This window comes from Uloborus diversus, unplaced genomic scaffold, assembly GCF_026930045.1.
Source record: "Uloborus diversus isolate 005 unplaced genomic scaffold, Udiv.v.3.1 scaffold_14, whole genome shotgun sequence".
Classification (NCBI taxonomy): domain Eukaryota; kingdom Metazoa; phylum Arthropoda; class Arachnida; order Araneae; family Uloboridae; genus Uloborus; species Uloborus diversus.
Window position 1 is genome coordinate 4,915,983 of NW_026558098.1, and position 18,307 is coordinate 4,934,289.

The 18,307-nt window shown below is 36.2% G+C and overlaps 1 protein-coding gene across 1 annotated transcript; it reads left to right on the forward strand.

Annotated features, from left to right (window-relative positions):
- The first annotated feature begins 660 nt into the window (after positions 1-660).
- On the forward strand, positions 661-15,898 carry LOC129232858 (zinc finger protein 234-like). The gene is made up of 2 exons (XM_054866957.1): positions 661-690; positions 14,787-15,898. The coding sequence occupies exons 1-2, from the start codon at positions 661-663 to the stop codon at positions 15,699-15,701; spliced, it is 945 nt and encodes a 314-aa protein (XP_054722932.1). The 3' UTR covers positions 15,702-15,898.
- Positions 15,899-18,307: the final 2,409 nt, after the last annotated feature.

The window sequence follows — 18,307 nt, forward strand, 5'->3', positions numbered from 1 at the left end:
GGAATTCCTAAGTCATTCCCATAGCGAGGAACACTTGCTCTTGTCTGGAAATGCATCAAGTTTCATCAACTTCTTTTAAGAATTGGCGAGACTTTTTAAAAAATTAAAAATGATTTGCGATTTACATAGATGCAGTGAAGAGCAAAGGGATGTAAGTGGCAAAATTAAAAATTTGGAGATAACCACTACAAATAGCAGGGGAACGCTCTCCTCTCTCTTGGGGCAAGATAGTACTAGTTGTCCCAGTAGGTGCTGCTGTACAGCACGATTTGGAGAAAAAAAAAATCAATGAAAGCCTACTTAGGAGGTTATCTTTATACACGTTTTACTCAAAACTTGCAAATGTCCACTTACATCCCTTTGCTTCTCACTGCCTCATATAAATAATTTATCCATTTTTTACCATCCTGCTCAAAAAAATTCGAGGTGCGACTGCCCCCTATTTGCCGCCTCTGTATTCAACATTTGTTTCCAGTGGCATACGGTGATTCATAAGGTGTGATAGCGCGGGGAACGTTTTTTTGTTGGGACACACAATCACCTTTATAGTTAAGGAAAGCTCAACCTGCCAGCATCGTAATGCAGTGACTAGGATTAGCGTAGCTTTCACAATGATTCCAGGTTAGACGAGCCCCCACTAAAGTCTTCCTTCAAGGCACTATGCCGGCTTGCAGCGACGTGGACAATGTTGTACTGTCGGTTGTACTGTCAATGCTTTCAGGTCACCCAAGAACGTGCTGTCATGACAACACGGACCGAAAACTGGTTTTAGGGAGAAAAAGTCGGCGCTGACTTGCATGTCTGGATTACGCTTAAGGAACCGGACTCGTAATTTTAGGATTCCGGCTTTGGTACTGGCCGGTTAAACATCTTCCGTGTTCATTTATAGTGACTGGTTAAATATGTCCGTGATCACAAAGACCTCCAAGTTTTGTTTTCCGAATCAGTACCTCTCGGGGTAGTGGGCCATGGGTTGCTCAGCTCCCACTCTGGATCAATTTACCAACGTGACAACCATCGTCCACACAGTGTGGCGCTCCCAACATTGTCTTCAAAGATATGATGTACTCTCGTGACCTTCCAGAACACCGGACCTGTCGCCAGTACAGCACGTCTGGGACATACTTATAAGGCAACTGCAGCTGTCTCGCAATAATGTTTTGCTGATTCGATTTTCCAGTTGCGAAAATGATGGCTCGATCTTTCGCAGGGGCCATGGGTGACTAACTTGATTCAATGTCACACCATGTTTCGGCTTGTGCAGCTGCCGGAATTGGTTGTGCTACTTACTGACTGATAGTAGTTTTGTGATAGTAGTTTGTTTCCTTTTAAGGGCGTATATTTTTTCGTGAAAGAGTCAGCAAAAATGTTTTACATTAATATTGTTATTTTTAATTAATAATAAGTTGTTTTTGTGTGTGTGGTTGTGTGTGTGTGCGTAATTTTTGATGCTGATTTATTTTTAATTATTTTTTTTCAGCAATGATCTAAACTGTGTCACATTGGATTTCGACATGCGATGATGTCAGATCTCTGTATGCACATCCTTCACATACATGTCCATCAAAATGTAGGTTTGAATGAAAGTCTGAAAAAATCTAAACCTAGACTCTAATAACCTATAATCCTTTGTTGGAAACCATCCTCATATTTTCCCTTATCAAACTGTAATGATTATGAAATTTATTTATTGGAATGCACACAAACAAGTAATGAATTGAATTTTCCTTGACTCTTTCTTAAAGGACTTTGAAGTTTGGCATCTGCGAAATCATTTCGGTTAAGTTGTTGGTGTAATACTTTTAATCAATTTTGCTTCTTTCGTTTGTCTCTTATCTCTACGTTTACCAGAATTCATAGACTTGTAAATTTTATTCAAAGACACGTTCCTGTTCTTGTATTGGCATGTCATTTGAAGACCAATAACGATGAAAAGCAGCGTTTGTGCGAACATTGTTCTAAGAACTCTTCTCATTGTTCACTTTCCTTCGCTTTAAAACTTCAAAATTCCATGCTTCAGAGGAACAATTATTCCTGTGGTATTCTTGTTCAAAGACCTTTTCTAAAGAACACATTAAAAGTAACATTCCAGGCTCCAACCGTGCAATGCACCATCTGCTTGTGAAGCTTTCTCAGAAGTATTTTCCAAGACTTCAAAGTTGAAGGAACAATATCAGGGACACGTCAGAGGAAGATGTGGTTTCATTTCAAGTCATTTTCTGGGTAACAACTTTTGGAAACATAACACACTACAAAAAATGCCCTATTCTTGCGAATTCTGTTTTAGGACACATAAGAATGCTTCTAATTTAAAGAAACACTTGAGAATTCACTCTGGCGAAAAGCCATACCCTTGCGCACGTTGTTCAAAGGCTTTTTCTCGGTCTTCAAGTTTACGCAATCACGTGAAAATTCACACTGGCGAGAAACCACATTCTTGTAAGCTCTGTTCAAAGACGTTTTTACATTCTTTTCAATTAAAGACACATTTGAAACTTCATAGTGGCGAGAAGTCATATTCTTGTGAGTATTGCTCAAAGGCATTTACCAGGTCTTTAAATTTGCAATATCATCTACGAATTCACACTGGCGAAAAACCATTTGCGTGTGAACTCTGCCCTAAGACTTTTCCTCAACCTTCCCAACTAAAGGCGCATTTGAGAGCCCACACTGGCGAGAAATCATATTCCTGTGAGTTGTGTTCAAAGGCATTTTCCCATGCTTCATGTTTATACCGCCACAGGCGAATTCACACTGGCGAAAAACCACATTCTTGTGAGCTCTGTTCAAAAGCGTTTTCCCATTCTTCAAGTCTACGCCAACACATGAGACTTCACACTGGCGAAAAACCACATTCTTGTGGACAGTGTTCAAAGACATTTTCCTATGCTTCGAATTTAAAGGAACACATGAGAATTCACACCGGTGAGAGGCCGTTTTCTTGCAACCTTTGTTCAAAGGCATTTTCTCATTCTTCAAGTTTACAAAACCACAGGAGACTTCATACTGACGAGAAACCAAATGCTGGTGGACATTGTTCGGAAACATTTTCGCAAGCGTCTGAATAAAGGACACATTAATGGTCATACTGGCGAGAAGTCGTATTCTTGTGACGTGTGTTTAAAAACTTTTTCTCATGTTTGAAGTTTGCAGCGCAACGGGGGAATTCACACTGACGAGAAACCAAATTGTTGGGAAGCATTTTCGCAAGCGTCTCAATAAATAACACATTAATGGTCCACAGTGGCGAGAAATCGTATTCTTTCGAGTGTTGTTCAAAGGCATTTTCGCATCCTGAAAGTTTACTGCACCATAGGAGAATTCACAGTGGCGATAAACCAAATGCTGGTGGACATTGTTCGGAAGCATTTTCGCAAGCATCTCCATTTGTAACACATTAATGGTCCACAGTGGCGAGAAGTCGTATTCTTCTGACTTGTGTTCAAAAACTTTTTCTCGTGCTTGAAGTTTACAGCGCAACGGGGGGAATTCACACTGACGAGAAACCAAATAGTTGGGAAGCATTTTCGCAATTGTCTCAATAAATAACACATTAATGGTCCACACTGGCGAGAAGTTGTATTCTTGCGAGTGTTGTTGAAAGGAATTTTCTCATTCTTCAAGTTTACTAAACCACAGGGGGGCTGCACTCTGACGAGAAACCAAATGCTGGTGGGCATTGTTCGGAAGTATTTTCGCAAGCGTCTCAATAAATGACACATTAATGGTCCAGTGGCGAGAAATCATATTCCTGTGAGTTGTGCTCAAAGGCATTTTCCCATGCTTCATGTTTATACCGCCACAGGCGAATTCACACTGGCGAAAAACCACATTCTTGTGAGCTGTGTTCAAAAGCTTTTTCCGATTCTTCAAGTTTACGCCAACACATGAGACTTCACACTGGCGAGAAACCACACTCTTGTGGACAATGTTCAAAGACATTTTCCCATGCTTCGAATTTAAGGGAACACATGAGAACTCACACCGGTGAGAGACCGTTTTCTTGCAACCTTTGTTCAAAGGCATTTTCTCAGTCTTCTAGTTTACAAAACCACAAGAGACTTCATAGTGACGCGAAACCAAATGCTGGTGGACATTGTTCGAAAACATTTTCGCAAGCGTCTCAAACCATTTCGCAAGCGTCGGACCATTAATGTGTCAAATGACACATTAATGGTCCACAGTGGCGAGAAGTCGTATTCTTGTGACTTGTGTTCAAAGGCATTTTCTCATCCTGCAAGTTTACAGCACCACAAGGAGAATTCACACCGGCGGGAAACCAAATGCTGGTGGACATTGTTCGGAAGCATTTTCGCAAGCGTCTCAATTAATGACACATTAATGGTTCACAGTGGCGAGAAGTCGTATTCTTGTGACTTTTTCCTATGCTTGAAGTTTACAGCTCAACAGGAGAATTCACACTGACGAAAATCCAAATACCGGTGGACATTGTTCAGAAGCATTTTCGCAAGCTTCTCAACTACTAACACATTAATGGTCACAGTGCCGAGAAGTCGTATTCTTGCGATTACTGTTCAAAACATTTTCTCATTCTTCATATTTAGTGCCACTAGGGAATTTTTCCGATGAACTATTGCTGGCGCTCTGGGCATGGTCTAACATTTATATCCGTTTTACGAATGAAGTGATAAAGCATATAGTGACAGAGCCTTATTCAATATACGATTTAGTGTTGAACAATGAGGAAGACTTAGTACAAACGCTTGGGAGTGGAGATTATTGAACCTTGGAACACTGCTAATTTCTAAGACTCTGTTTTTAGCAGCCAAGGTTTTTGTAATCTCTAATAGTAACCTTCACCACTAAACGGTGCCATAGTAAAAATCAGCATCAAATGAGTAAAATTCACTATTTGGTGAGAGAAAGAAAATTTCATGACTCCAAAGTAAATATTTTCTTCATTTTCATTTCATTTTTTGTATTTGTAAAACTAATCAACTGAATTTTATTTTGTTATTAAAGAGAAATGTTTTAAATATTTTTGCTTATGAGAAAATAATGATAGTGCATCTAGATTGGACACTATTTTGGTTTTTCTTAAACCACGTGGTGATTGCGCCTTGGGACAGCCAAACATTTTGTACAGCCAAACAGGACATGTTCCAAGGTACAACGCATGCATGGTTCTTAATAATTAAGATATGTTTAGGAACATGGAATAATGTTCTAATATTATGTAGTCTTTTTAACACTTTTAATGTGAGATAATAATTCATTATTCATAATTCATTTTTAATTATTCATGATTTAATTCACTATCATGAAAAAATATTTTTGTTTTGTTTTTTGGTGGTTAAACCACGTGGTGATTGTACCTTTAGACAACCACAACGTTTTGTACCCTTGGACACGTTCCAAGGTACAACATATGCATGGTTCTTAATAATAAAGATAATAGGGCGATGATAGAGAGGGGATAGGTAGATAAAGGAGCGTGAAATAATTCTCTAATCTTATGTGGTGTTTTAAACACATTTAATATTAGATAATTCATTATTAATTATTCATGATTTAATTCATTACCATGAAAAAGTTTTTTAGTACAAAATTAGTTCAAGTATATGGCTGTTTGTTGAATCATGAAGACTTTCCCATAGTACACCAGGATGGGTCCCAAGGTACAATAGGATGTAATAGGAACAGTTTGGAACTTTTACTTTAAATGGCTGGCAATATTTAATTTTCAAACTGCCTGAATTTTAAAAAATATATTGCTTAGAAATATTTTGGGGTATTTTAGTGCTGACTTTTAGATTTTAAATGTGACTCAAATAATTGACGTTAAAAGTTAAAATACGAAAAGTGTCTCAAAGTACAACACTATCCCCTCCTGATTGAAGCCACTTTGAAGTAACCGGGTAAACTGCCAGAAACTGACTGTTAAAAGATCAAACTGTTGGTGTTTGGATCAAGGAGGATAGAAGAAAGGGGAGACGCCCAAAGCCGTAAACTTGCTGCGCGCACTTGAAACCGTGGACAGAGCGGGTGAGGGAGAGGGGAAGGGGAAAACTCTATCCAAGAAAGCAATGGTATTCAATGTAGAGGAATAGGGAAAACGTTCAGAAAGAGAAATAAATGTGCGGCACTATTATAATTTTTACTGTCCGAGCCAAAAAAAAAAAAAAAAAGCTTTATTTATCACATACAATAATGAAAAAAGCTATTTCTTTCGAGATTTTTTTTTTTATTATTTTTATTTATTTTTGTTGTTAGTGAATGCATTTTTGGAATGTTGAGTAGTTATTTATTTCCCCCGATTACCACACAATTTCAGAAGCTTAAACGCACTTAATTAATGAAAAAGTATGTTTATAACTGTGCTTAGTTAGAATTAGAGTATAAACACATAAGAAATAAATTATGCTAAAAAATGTGGATGCCTTTAATCTTAAATTTTGAACATTGTTTGAAAGAACTACAGAATGTACCAAGTACAGAAAATGTCTTGATTATACACAATAAATATTGACACACTGAAAGTAAAACACAAATGCATGACAAAAATTTAAATTTCTTCAAAATACCCTTAAAATAGCCAAAAATTTAAATAATTTTTCGATTACATTTTCTTTGTCAAGAGCTCTCTTCAATAAGTTTAGTTAAAAAAAAAAAGAAAGAAAAATCTACCTTGTAGCTCAAAATTTATGTATTGCTTAAACCATTTGCACAAATGAGACATTTTTACGCACTATATTTCTGGAACATTAAACTTGTTTTTAATTGTGACAGTTAAAATATGATGAATCATCATTTTTATCATAATATGATGTAGCAATTTTATAGTTTTCTTGCATTTAAAAAAATATGTGCCCTATCTTTTTTTTTTCTATGGTTCTAGTACTGTCTGACCACGGATTGTATGGAGAGACAAACATCCGTTTTACAGCCGGAAATGGACGAATCTATTATTTTTTAGCGATGTCAGCTTTTGCAGAAGCAGAGTCATTCAAATGAGCGGAATACGCGCATCAAATTTCTACCTTTCTCCTTATTCACATAGATTCGTCTTATCTGGACGTTTGAAAATTCTATGCAATCCGTGATTGGACAGTAGAGATATTTCGAACAAGAAATGAGTTATTCAAGTTGTGTTACCAGGGTTGGCAATTATTTCGCCACGGGTGGAAAAACCACGGTTTTCCCCCTCCAGCAAAAATAGATTTTTTGACAATCTTTAAAAGGGAACAAAAATATGGAATTTTTACAGACAACTTATGTAGTTTTTTTAATTTTGCCCTCAGTAAATGAATAAAACTTATTAATTTCTAGTTTTGGTTTCCTTTGACATCTAGCTTAAAATAAATGTAATATTAAACTTGCTTAAACGAATGCTTCCAAAGATTTTTTTTTTTTAATAAAAATTGAATTTACAATTTGTATTTGAGATACAGGAAAATAAATGCAAAGGATGATTGTCTAAAGGAACTAGACATTTACAGTTCTTAACTACTTTTCCTCAGGTATCAATTTCCCCAGTCAGGAGAAAAAAACGTATTATTTCTTTACAGAAAAAAGATAAAAGATCTGTTTGTACACCCGTACGCAACACAAGCAGGCATTTTAGTTAAACCAACAGAAAATATTCGCTATTAAACACAGCATTCTAGTTAAAATAGCACTGATAAAGCCCTTCAAAGCCGAATGTTTTGGGTAGACTTTTCTCCGCGTCAGTTAAAGCCGGTTACGGTCTTAGCTTCAGGTTTTGTCGCGTTGAGCGTCTCCCCTTTCTTCTATTCTCCTTGGTTTAGATTTAGTAGCTGATAGAAGACAATCCTACTGACGATAGTGTTTCGAATTTTATTCAGAATTGTAATCCCGTGTTTTGTGAAAACAAGCAGTTTCAACGTGTTATTAAAGAGTTTCCTGGGTTGAAACTGAAGTCTTTTGCTTTTGTACTTCGATTAGGTGCCGTGTTTTTATGTTACAAATATGCCGATACGTCTGGTAAAGCTGTTGCTTCTGCTGAAATTAATGATTATGTCTCAAATACCCCTTTTTATGTTAATTGGAATCTTAATACTAATCTTACCGATGGTAAAGCAATTGCTGATAATTCTTCCTTTAAAAAATGTATGTGAAGTATAAAATCCGTTGTGTTTTAGCATAGAATCCCTAATTATATCTGTCATTACATAGATACTAGTGTTACTCCAGGAAGGTAGGCAATCAAGGTGTTGGTCAATATTTAGCGAATAGATTACTTAACAAACTGATTTTTTGGCCCCCGATACATTATAAAGAGGTCTTGATTTTGCATAATACTGTTTGGCCGCGGATTGTATGTAATTTGGCAATCAGCCAAGTGAAGGCGATTCCATCTAAATGAATCCAGTAGGGGAGATGAAAAAACAGCAATGGGATTTTGATGCACGCGTTTCATAATTTCACCAGGGCCTTATTTATTTATTGTCATTTTTGGGGTGAAAATGAGTGGAGACACAATGAGTTTCTATGGAAACAACAAAAAGAAAATAACATGTTTTCATTTCGTTCGGAAAATTAAACGCAAAATCGTAAACTTCAAATTATGTTGTAAACAAAATAAATCTATTAATTTTTGAGTGAGAATATCGTTCGAATATAGTTTAAATTAAAAATTATTGTAGTGAATAAATTGCAATTTTTATAAAACTGAGTAGAAATAATTAAGGGTCAAACTCGCACATCCCTGTCAGAAAAACTACTATCCCTAAAAGGTAATAAACGCGTCCGTTTCCGTCTGTAAACCGGATATTAGCCTTTCCATACGATCCGTGGTTATACAGTAGTTTGTTTACTAATTTGAACGTTGGCAGCAAACCACCATGTAAATTTCCGTTGAAAATATCATCATACTGTAATTTCACACATCGTCGCCTCAGAGCAACAGTAAGACATCTAAATTCCAGAAATAACTCTAAGATATCCTACTGTTGCTCTGTGGCGATGATATAAAGGTTGAAGTTTTGCTGTTCCACCCGAAGTTTGCTGTTTAATAAATGCAGAGGCTTACCGCAAAGCAAATGCAAATACGTGTATTGTGTATTTATAGCGTGCAGTCTGGGAGACATCAGATGGACTTCAGGGATGGAACTGGGGAGAGTTTTACCACACTCCAGCCTGTTCCGCCTGTCTATTCTGTGACTTCACGCGTCGAAAATGTAGGCTAGAGCTGCTATATACAGTAGAACCTCTTAATGAGGGACACTAAGGGGACCTGACATTTTATCCCTTAAATAGAGCTGTCCCTTAATGGAGGTTCTACTGTACATAGGCTAACGTATCAGCCTAAGTTTTTTTGCATTTCGGACCGGGTTTTTCATTGTTGCGATGCTAGAGTTACTGGAGCAAAACTACGGATTGTGCCAAGTTGACAAGAATTAATATGTTACTAGCTGCGTCGCCCGGCTTTGCACGGTCCACCTCGAAAATAAAAGTTAGGTCAAGTGACGCGAGTTCAACACTCAGGCTTGAACCAAAAAAAAAGTCAGTGAAATTTTGCGCCAGATTGCGGAAAACCCAATAAAGTAAACATTTTAAATCCCCTGATTACAGGAAAAGCCTCAAAACAAAAACAAGAACTTTACCTGTTCATATTCGAGAAAAAAAATGGCAACAGATCTTTCATCTCAGTTATTTTCTATCCGCTATACATTTTAATAAAAGCGTCGTTGCGGAAAGTTCAGAAGAAGCACTGAATAAAAATTTGAATGGAGGAAAGCCTTCGAAAAATAGGGATTTTTTGTCGAAATCCAAGCTTCATAATTAATAGTTTTTAACTGATATCTCCGCTAATTATTACCGGAGGATGATGTTAAATAGCCAAACATGAAGACGGGAAGAGGACGAATCCATCGACACCTGGTTCGATGGTCAATTCACTGTCGTTCGGGAGAAGAAGCTTGGACATACATAGATACGCTCAGTTTTTAATTATATAAGAGATTCAATAAACAATTCATGTGCCGCTAATAATTGCTCTCAGTGAAAATAATCAAACGCGATAACTTGCCAGAAAAGACAGCCACTCAAACTTTCGCTCCGATCCAATATGGCTAATCTTAAATTGATGCGCCGGTTCGTCTATAGAAGGTAAATGTTGGCAGTTTGTAAACTTTGGGAGGAGCTAAGCGCTGATTGGTTGAGGGACGTAGCTTTGTCTAGGACTTTTTTTTTTATTATTGACTCGCTGCTCCTGCCACACAGAATATGGCTGCTTGGCATTCAGCAGAGGTCGTCACAGTATCTCGCCAAGTTTTGTAACGCACTTAGGGACACTTAGGTGATGGCTTGGCATCATTCGGCTGTCTTCTGCATCAAACCGGATGCCATGATAAAGCCTTTTTATTTTTAACTAACTTAATAGAGAGAAATGTTTTCTCTGCGATAGCTGTCTTGACCCCGGAATGATTGGCGGAGAAAACTTTGCCTAAATATAAGACATGATCAATATAGTTTTTAATAATGCCTTCGTTTACATCAATGAACTTTGATGATATCAAGGAGACATAAAATTTTAATGACCTCAACCATCTCCGGAATAAAATCCTATATTCGCTAAATGAGTTAACCACTGTATAGTACATTTGAAATGAAGGAATAAAAATGTACATTGTGCACACTCAAAGCAATATTTACGAGTAACTCCCAAACTAAAAAAGTTAAGTTTTTTTGCTTACGTAAGACGAGTAAGAATGAGTCGGTTGACGCACACGCACTCGACAGTTAAAACCGTTGTATCAACCCTGCATCAACTGTACCTGGTCTTCCATTTATACAAATACAAAAGTGACGACCAGCAAGAGGCTCTGGGCCCAGCTAGACTGGTCCTAGTCAATTTACAATCCCCAGTGAAGATCAATGGCCCTCTTAAAACTGTCTACTCCCTCGCTTCCGGTAAGCTGTTCCAAGGTTCCACTACCCTGCTAAAATAATAATTGTTCCTAACGTCCATGTTAGCCTGAGATTTAAATAGCTTAAAACAATGACCCCTTGTCCTGTTTTCGGTGCTAAACTTCAGCCCCGTAACATCTTTCATGTTACGGTGTTGTATTATTTAAATAATTTTCGCCTTTCAATCAGGGTTCGTTAATTTAAATCTGCTTGATTTAAATCAAGTGAATTTTTTAAAACTTCATTGATTTAAATCAATTGATTTGAATCAAGTGTTTTTTTTTAACAAAATCATTAATTAAAATCAGTTGCTTTTATTTTTATAAATTAATTTTGAATTTTCAGAATGTGTTGCTCTAAATTTAATTACACTGCGTCATACAATCTTAACTTCAACAGGCAAAATTACATAGATCCCTCTATCTGTGAGTGAAACAGAGTTCCACTCTTGCAATATTGCTCTTGCTCCATAATTACAGTTCAACTCGTAACAGAACCAAATAAAAACTTGCAGTTTTTCTTATACACCATCACTAATATAGTTTAAAAAAGTAATTGCTCAACATATTCTTTTACACTTAAACGTACATGATGATGGAAACCATATTTTTAAGCAAAGCATAAAACAAAATCACTTCTTATCCAAGTATTATAACGTATTTATAAATCTTAAAAATGTATTGAATAGTTAGACAACGTATCTTAGTTTTAAAAGTAAGCAGAATGGATTCATCTATTGTTTGAAATATATTATGTTTATAAATGTTAAGTAATTAATAACTACAAATTTTTGAAGACATTAAAAAATAAAAAAAAAAATCCAATTAAATAAAAATCCCATTTTTTTTTTTTTTTGATTTTTTAAAAAATTTTTTTTTAAAATCCCGATTTTTTTATTTAAAAAAAAAATAAATAAAATCACGAACCCTGCTTTCAATGCACTTCTATGAAAGTATTTTGTTCTGTTGCGTGTATATTATTGCTTTGGCTCAAATTTTCAAAAGGAGTTGATGCAAAAAATATTGATTTGCACGTTTTAGTCAACGATGTAATTGCCCTCGTAATCAACAGCCTTTTGCCACGTAGTCTGGCAATTTTCAATTACAGATATAAAAATCAATTGCTTTGGAGCAAAATACCAGGAGAGGTTGTCTTGGATACGAGCTAAAGTTCTCAGATTTTTGTCTCATGGAAAGTGTATTAGCAATCTGAAGAAAGAGAGATCAGATGGTGGAATTTGTGGCTAGAATATTTTCATTGTTATCAGCAGAATAGGAGCGATCCTGAAGCATGAAATTGCAAGACCACACTGCTCAAAGCGAACCCTTAAAACATTTATGAGCTGTGCAGCACTGCTTCACCCACCCTACGCACCTGACATTGCACTATCTGATTTCCCTTTTTTCTGATCTATATGTGACAAAAAGCTTGGCAAATAGGTCCGATGTTCAAAATGCTATCTCGAAAGTCGATTACTTTCTATCTGTCCGGGATTGACAATTAGTGCACTGCACAGCAAAAGGTTGCTCATAACGAGGGTAATTACATCGTCGATTGAAAATAACAGATCATGTAATGCTATAAATAAAAGTACGATAAATATTTGTAAGGAACTTTATGACACAACTACTTTTAGTTACTAGTTAAGTCACTGGCGTAGCCAGAAATAGCTTCTGGAGGGGTTTTTTTTTTTTTTTTTGATCAAAACTTCCTTCTGCAGGGGATTTTTTTTTTTTTAAATAAAAATACCTTCTGGAGGGTTTTTGTTTTTTGTTTTTTTCTTTTTTTTTTTATCAAAAATGCCTTCTGAAGGGGATTTTTTGATCAAAAATACCTTCTGAAAGGTTTTTTTAAATCAAAACTACCTTCTGAAGGGGATTTTTTGATTAAAAATGCCTTCTGAAGAGGATTTTTTAATCAAAAAGATCTTCTGGAAGGGGTTTTTCGATCAAAGCAGTCTTTTCACATGAATAAGCTATTTCATTTCAGCTCATTCAATAAGCCTTTTCATATAAATTTGTCTTTATGATAGAACCAATGCCTTTGGGAGGGGAGGGGTCACCCCCCTTTCGCTGCCCCACTGAGTTAAGTATGTGTTATGATTGATTTTACTCTTACATGAAGTCTTTTCTCACAGCACTTTTTTAAGTGGCTGTACTGCTATCAATTTTAGTTTTAAGATCTATTTGTAAATTTTTTGCTACAAATGATTTATTTGCTTTAGATTGGGTTTTGATCTTGTACAAATTTAAAGGATTTGTTGCCAAACCCAACTTAACTGGTACGCAATTGCTATTCTTACTGGTACAAAGCTGATACCATGTTACCCCCATTATCTGGCGTGCCGCAAAATTCGGGGGTCACCAGATTTTCGATAACACTTGCCTGGTCCTTTTCGGCATGCCGGAAAAATCGAGTTTAGAAAAAAAAAATAATACTATAGAAATATATGTTCAGCTTAAAAATAAATATAAGTTTTATACACATCTTATTAGTTTTAATAAACAGTTTAATTTTGTAAAAATATTTACAAACAATGTTATTTGTTATTTTAACAAGAAAAATATTGTTTAATAACGAATAATTTTATAAAAATTAAAACTAAGTAAGCAAACATTTAAGCAGTAAGTAACCGCCCCTAAACCAGTGCTAAAGAATTTACCATAGCTGTTCAATAAATAAAAATTAATCTTAACTTTCTAAAAGGAACCTAAAATAATTTATTTTAAAAAAATATGAATAGCAGTAACGATGATGCTATCAAAATAGTGATATTTTTCAATGTTTTCTAATTCTATTTATTTCTTTTCAGCAAAATCTGAAAGGCATGTTGTTGGATTTCAGTAAATGTGACGTCCTCGTTTGATGCGTTCCGAGTCGATACTTTTGCTTGTGCCTTCATCTAAGGAATCAGCTTAGCTGATTTTTGGATCGATACAACTTAAGTAAAACTTTCCTAAATACTTCCCTAAGAACTGTGGAAACAGCAGTTGTGGCGAGAGTCGATGCTTATGATAGATTGATCTTTATTGAAAGCAAAAGAGTTAAAGTTAAAAATTAAAGTTTTAAAATTTTGAGTACATTTTAAAAATTACAGAAATAGCAAACTGGTTTGAAACTGTTCAGAAAACAAGAAAATAGTGAAGAGTGTTATTTGGAAGCGTTTGTGTACGCAATTATTTTTATTGAGAACCGATTATATATATTTACTTATAAAACCCGGTCCACAAAGAATAATTTTGAACAGTTGTCTGCAGTATTTTTTTAAACAGTTCTTCTTCTTCAAAAAAAAAAAAAAAAAAACGAACTTTCCAACTCAAGAAACTTCTAACTCTTGCTTGACAAAACAAGAATTTGATGATAAAATCTAAGAGTGAGTGATAGTGTAAAGAATTAGTCCTATTTTATGTTCTATCTCTAAGTGTGAGAGTTTTGTTAAAAAACCGCCATTGTGCTTTGGTAGTGTCCAACCGACTCAGTCTTTTCAAGCGTTTGAAAACTGTAGGAACTTTTTGAGCATTTACCTTCGCGCAAATTCATCATCTTGTAAATTTTCTGAGGGATCACTTCCTTATTGTTCCGCAATGGCAACCAGTTCTGATGATGGTGGAGAAAAACCCGATCCAACTGAAAATTGTTCAAAGGCTTTTTCCAGTGCTTCCGATTTAAAACCACGTTCAACCCATACTGGCGGAAAATCATTTACTTGTGAGCATTGCTTAAAGGCATTTTCTAAAAATAAAAATTTAAATCAACATTTGAAGACCCATACTGGTGAAAAACCATTCACCTGTGAGCATTGCTCAAAGGCTTTTTTTACACCTTCAGCTTTAAAGCAACATTTGAGGACCCATACTGGTGAGAAAACATTCACCTGTGAGCAATGCCCAAAGGCGTTTTTCAGCACTTCAGATTTAAAGAGACACCTGAGCGTCCATACTGGTGAGAAACCATACACCTGTGAAGTTTGCGCAAAATCATTCTCCAGACCTAGTATCTTGAAAATGCATCGGAGGACCCATACTGGTGAGAAGCCATACGCCTGTGAACATTGCTCAAAAGCCTTTTCCCGCTTGGAGCGCTTAAGATTGCACATGAGAACACATACAGGAGAGAAACCACACGCCTGTGAACATTGCTCAAAGGCATTTTATACAGCTACAGCTTTACAGGAGCATCTGGAAATCCATCGTCGCGCGAAACCACTATGCTGCGAAATTTGCTCAAAGATTATATCCAGTGCTTCGTATTTAAAGGCGCACATGAGAATCCACGACAGACGTTATTCCTGCCAACTTTGCTCAAAAGCATTTTATAACGCTTCGCGTCTGGAGAGGCACGTGAGATCCCATACTGGAGAGAAGCCACACACGTGCGAATATTGCTCAAAGGCGTTTTCCAAACTTCCAACTTTAAAAGCACACCTGAGGACCCATACAGGAGAGAAGCAACCGTTCGCCTGTGAACATTGCCCAAAGGCGTTCTCCAGCTCAACCTATCTGAAGATACATCTGAGGACCCATACTGGCGAGAAACCGTACAAATGTGAAGTCTGTTCAAAGGCGTTTTCCGGCGCCGCTGATGTAAGGGTGCATCTCAGGATCCATACTGGCGAAAAACCGTTCTCCTGCGAAGTGTGCTCTAGGAAATTCACTCAACTGTCGCACCTGAGAGCGCACTTGAGGACCCATACAGGAGAGAAGCCGTTTGCCTGCGACGTTTGTTCCGAGGTATTTGCTCATTCGATTATGCTGAAACGACACTTGAAAGTTCATGCTAAGGAAAAGCCAAATTCTTCTGAAGTTTGATCTAGAATAATATGTTTCCCATTAACAAGCCTAGAAAAACGCCTGAGAATTTTTGCTAGTGAAAACAACTTGAGTTCACGAATTTTCTTTTGAAGCATGGCCCCACTAGATGGCGCTGACGCTCTACAGGCCTTGACAATTTATGACTTTTCTATGTTAAGCCAATGCAGCTATGAATTGCTCTTGAAATTCTCGAAAAAATCGGAACTTCCATGTGTTGCCTATTTTGACCGCAAGAGGCCCTGAACGGGCCATGAACGGAACCATGGCATCCACCAATCAATGGCAACGTAACGAAAAACAGGGATTCCCTGCAGCGCCCTCTTTATTGAAATGAGTTTCAGCGATTGTCACGGCTTATAAGCATAAGCGAAATTTAGTGAGGCCATGTTAGAAGATATTTTGCAATGCACGTGAATGAACTGTTGAGGGAAAAAAAAGAAAGCAAATTACTGTGAATTGTGTTCGTAGAGTTTTTCTCGGCTAAAAATCCCAAGATAACGTTTGAGGATCTGTTCTGGATAACGACTTTCTTCTGAATTTTGTTTCAAGCTATTTTGTCAACAAGGAAATTTGAAAGTTCTACTGCAATTCTATGCGGACAAGAAACCAATGAAGGTGGAAATTTTGTTTGAAACATTTTCTGCAGCTGAAATATTGACTGTGTGTCTGTTCTTTATAATTTCGTGTGGTGTAGCATTTTTTTAATCTGATTAAATTGGTTAAAATTGGAAGTTTCAGATAACGAGGAATACAAAATTATTTTTGTTTTGAATTACAAATAATTCTTTTAATTTCTGCTCCTTATCTCTTAGAAAAATTGCGATTTTTCGTTGCTCCAGCAAAGTAATTGGTCATCTCACGAATACGTAATCTGCATTTTTTTACGACTTTAAAATTCAAGAATAAATCTCTACATAGTATAAAATGAAGTCCCCAAAAAGCGTCTGTGTGTTTCAACTCGCAAAACTCGAGAACTTCCCGGCTGATTGCGCTGAAATTTTCACAGTTTGTTCCTTTAAGTCCTGAAAAGGTTTGCAGACCAGTTCGAATAAAATTCAATGATTAGTTCTTTTTTATTTCAATTTACGTCCAATTTACACATACATTCTCGAATATGGGGTGAAAAATCACTTGCACATATTAATACTACATATCGTTAGAAAGGGTAGAATTTTCCGCGTTTCACGCAATTTGTTTCAGTGCTCTAACTTCATTACGGCGGGAGTTATTTGCATTTTTAGCTCGAATTTTTTTAGGCTTAGCTGAAATTTAGGCACTACTTTCTTCATGAAATCCATCAATAAAAAGTGAAGGAATTGCCAAACAGCTTTCTTTTTGACGCCATAGGAAAAAGCGATCTTTTTTATTCCAGATCTAACTCTACCTATGGTCGAAAAAATAAGCTTTTATCTCGAAAGGAAAAAAAGTTACAAGCCTTTTTAAATCAAGTTAAAGAAATCTCGATTCCATTCAAATTGTGAACCATTTTCTTTCGCATTTTAATTCCTTAAACTTATTTTATTTTGTGTTTCCATGGTTACGCATTTTAAATCCGTCTTTCTGGATTTAATTCCTTAAAAGTATTTTAATATGTCTCGTCATTGTTTGGAAAGGAAATCAGATGTTTTTTTTTTATTTTTTTTTACGCCAGATTGTTGACTATACGTCACTTGACACAATTTTTATTTTCAAGGTGGACCGGGCGAAGACGGGCAATGCAGCTAGTCTTTAATGGAAAAAAAATCCTTAGGGATTCTTGTGACACGAAAACACACACACAAAAAAAAAAAGATCATCGAGAAGAATCAATTTAAAGTTTTCTTTTCGCATACGAACACATAGCGAGCATGACCTAAACCCATTCATAGCTTTTTAAATATTTGAACTAAAGCAATGAAAGTTTTCTCCTGTGTTTGGACTAGTGTTTAGTTTTGAAATAAGCAATAAATTTTTTTTTTTTTTGATCGTTTGGACATTTTTGAGGTACTGTAACCTCTTAAATCATGTATTGTTTTCCAACAGCTTTATGTTTTGAAGGCTTTGGTTAGCTGGAATAAATAAAAAACTTAGTGTTACGCACGGGACTTTTTTCGAGAACCGCCCAGAACCATTTTCGCTGAATTTTCAGTGTGTTGTTTTTGTTGTCGTATGCTAGTTGGGCTGGCAATTTGGGGTGCGCTGCTTCACTTTTCCAACTGTACCGTTATCTGGTGCGAAGTCTGACTTCTACAGTACGCCGCCAGGGGGTGATTGTGTTTCGGTATTTTACCGAATTTCCGGTATTTTCGGACGTATTTCCGGTATTTTTATGTCCGAAAATACCGGAATTATGTTTTTTTTTTTTTTGTTATGCTTTTATCTTCCTACCTCCGCATTTTTTTTTAAATTATATAACACTCATCAAATATACCTGCAAGAGCCTTAAGATGGACATCTATCCCTTAAGATGGACAAATGTCAAGATAATTTGTATAACACCAGCTCAAAAATAACTTTGTAACCCATTAAAAATTTAATCAAATGTACACACAATATTTTGACTCAGAACTATTTAATATTATGGCAAAGGTGCACTTAAGTAATAGGGATTTACTTAAGTGATT

Bases quoted from the DNA above. Each gene is read 5' to 3' on its own strand.
- LOC129232858 (XM_054866957.1), top strand. From the start codon at position 661: ATGCCGGCTTGCAGCGACGTGGACAATGTT. The intron at 691-14,786 runs GTACTGTCGGTT...CAATGCCCAAAG, and splicing joins GCAGCGACGTGGACAATGTT to GCGTTTTTCAGCACTTCAGA.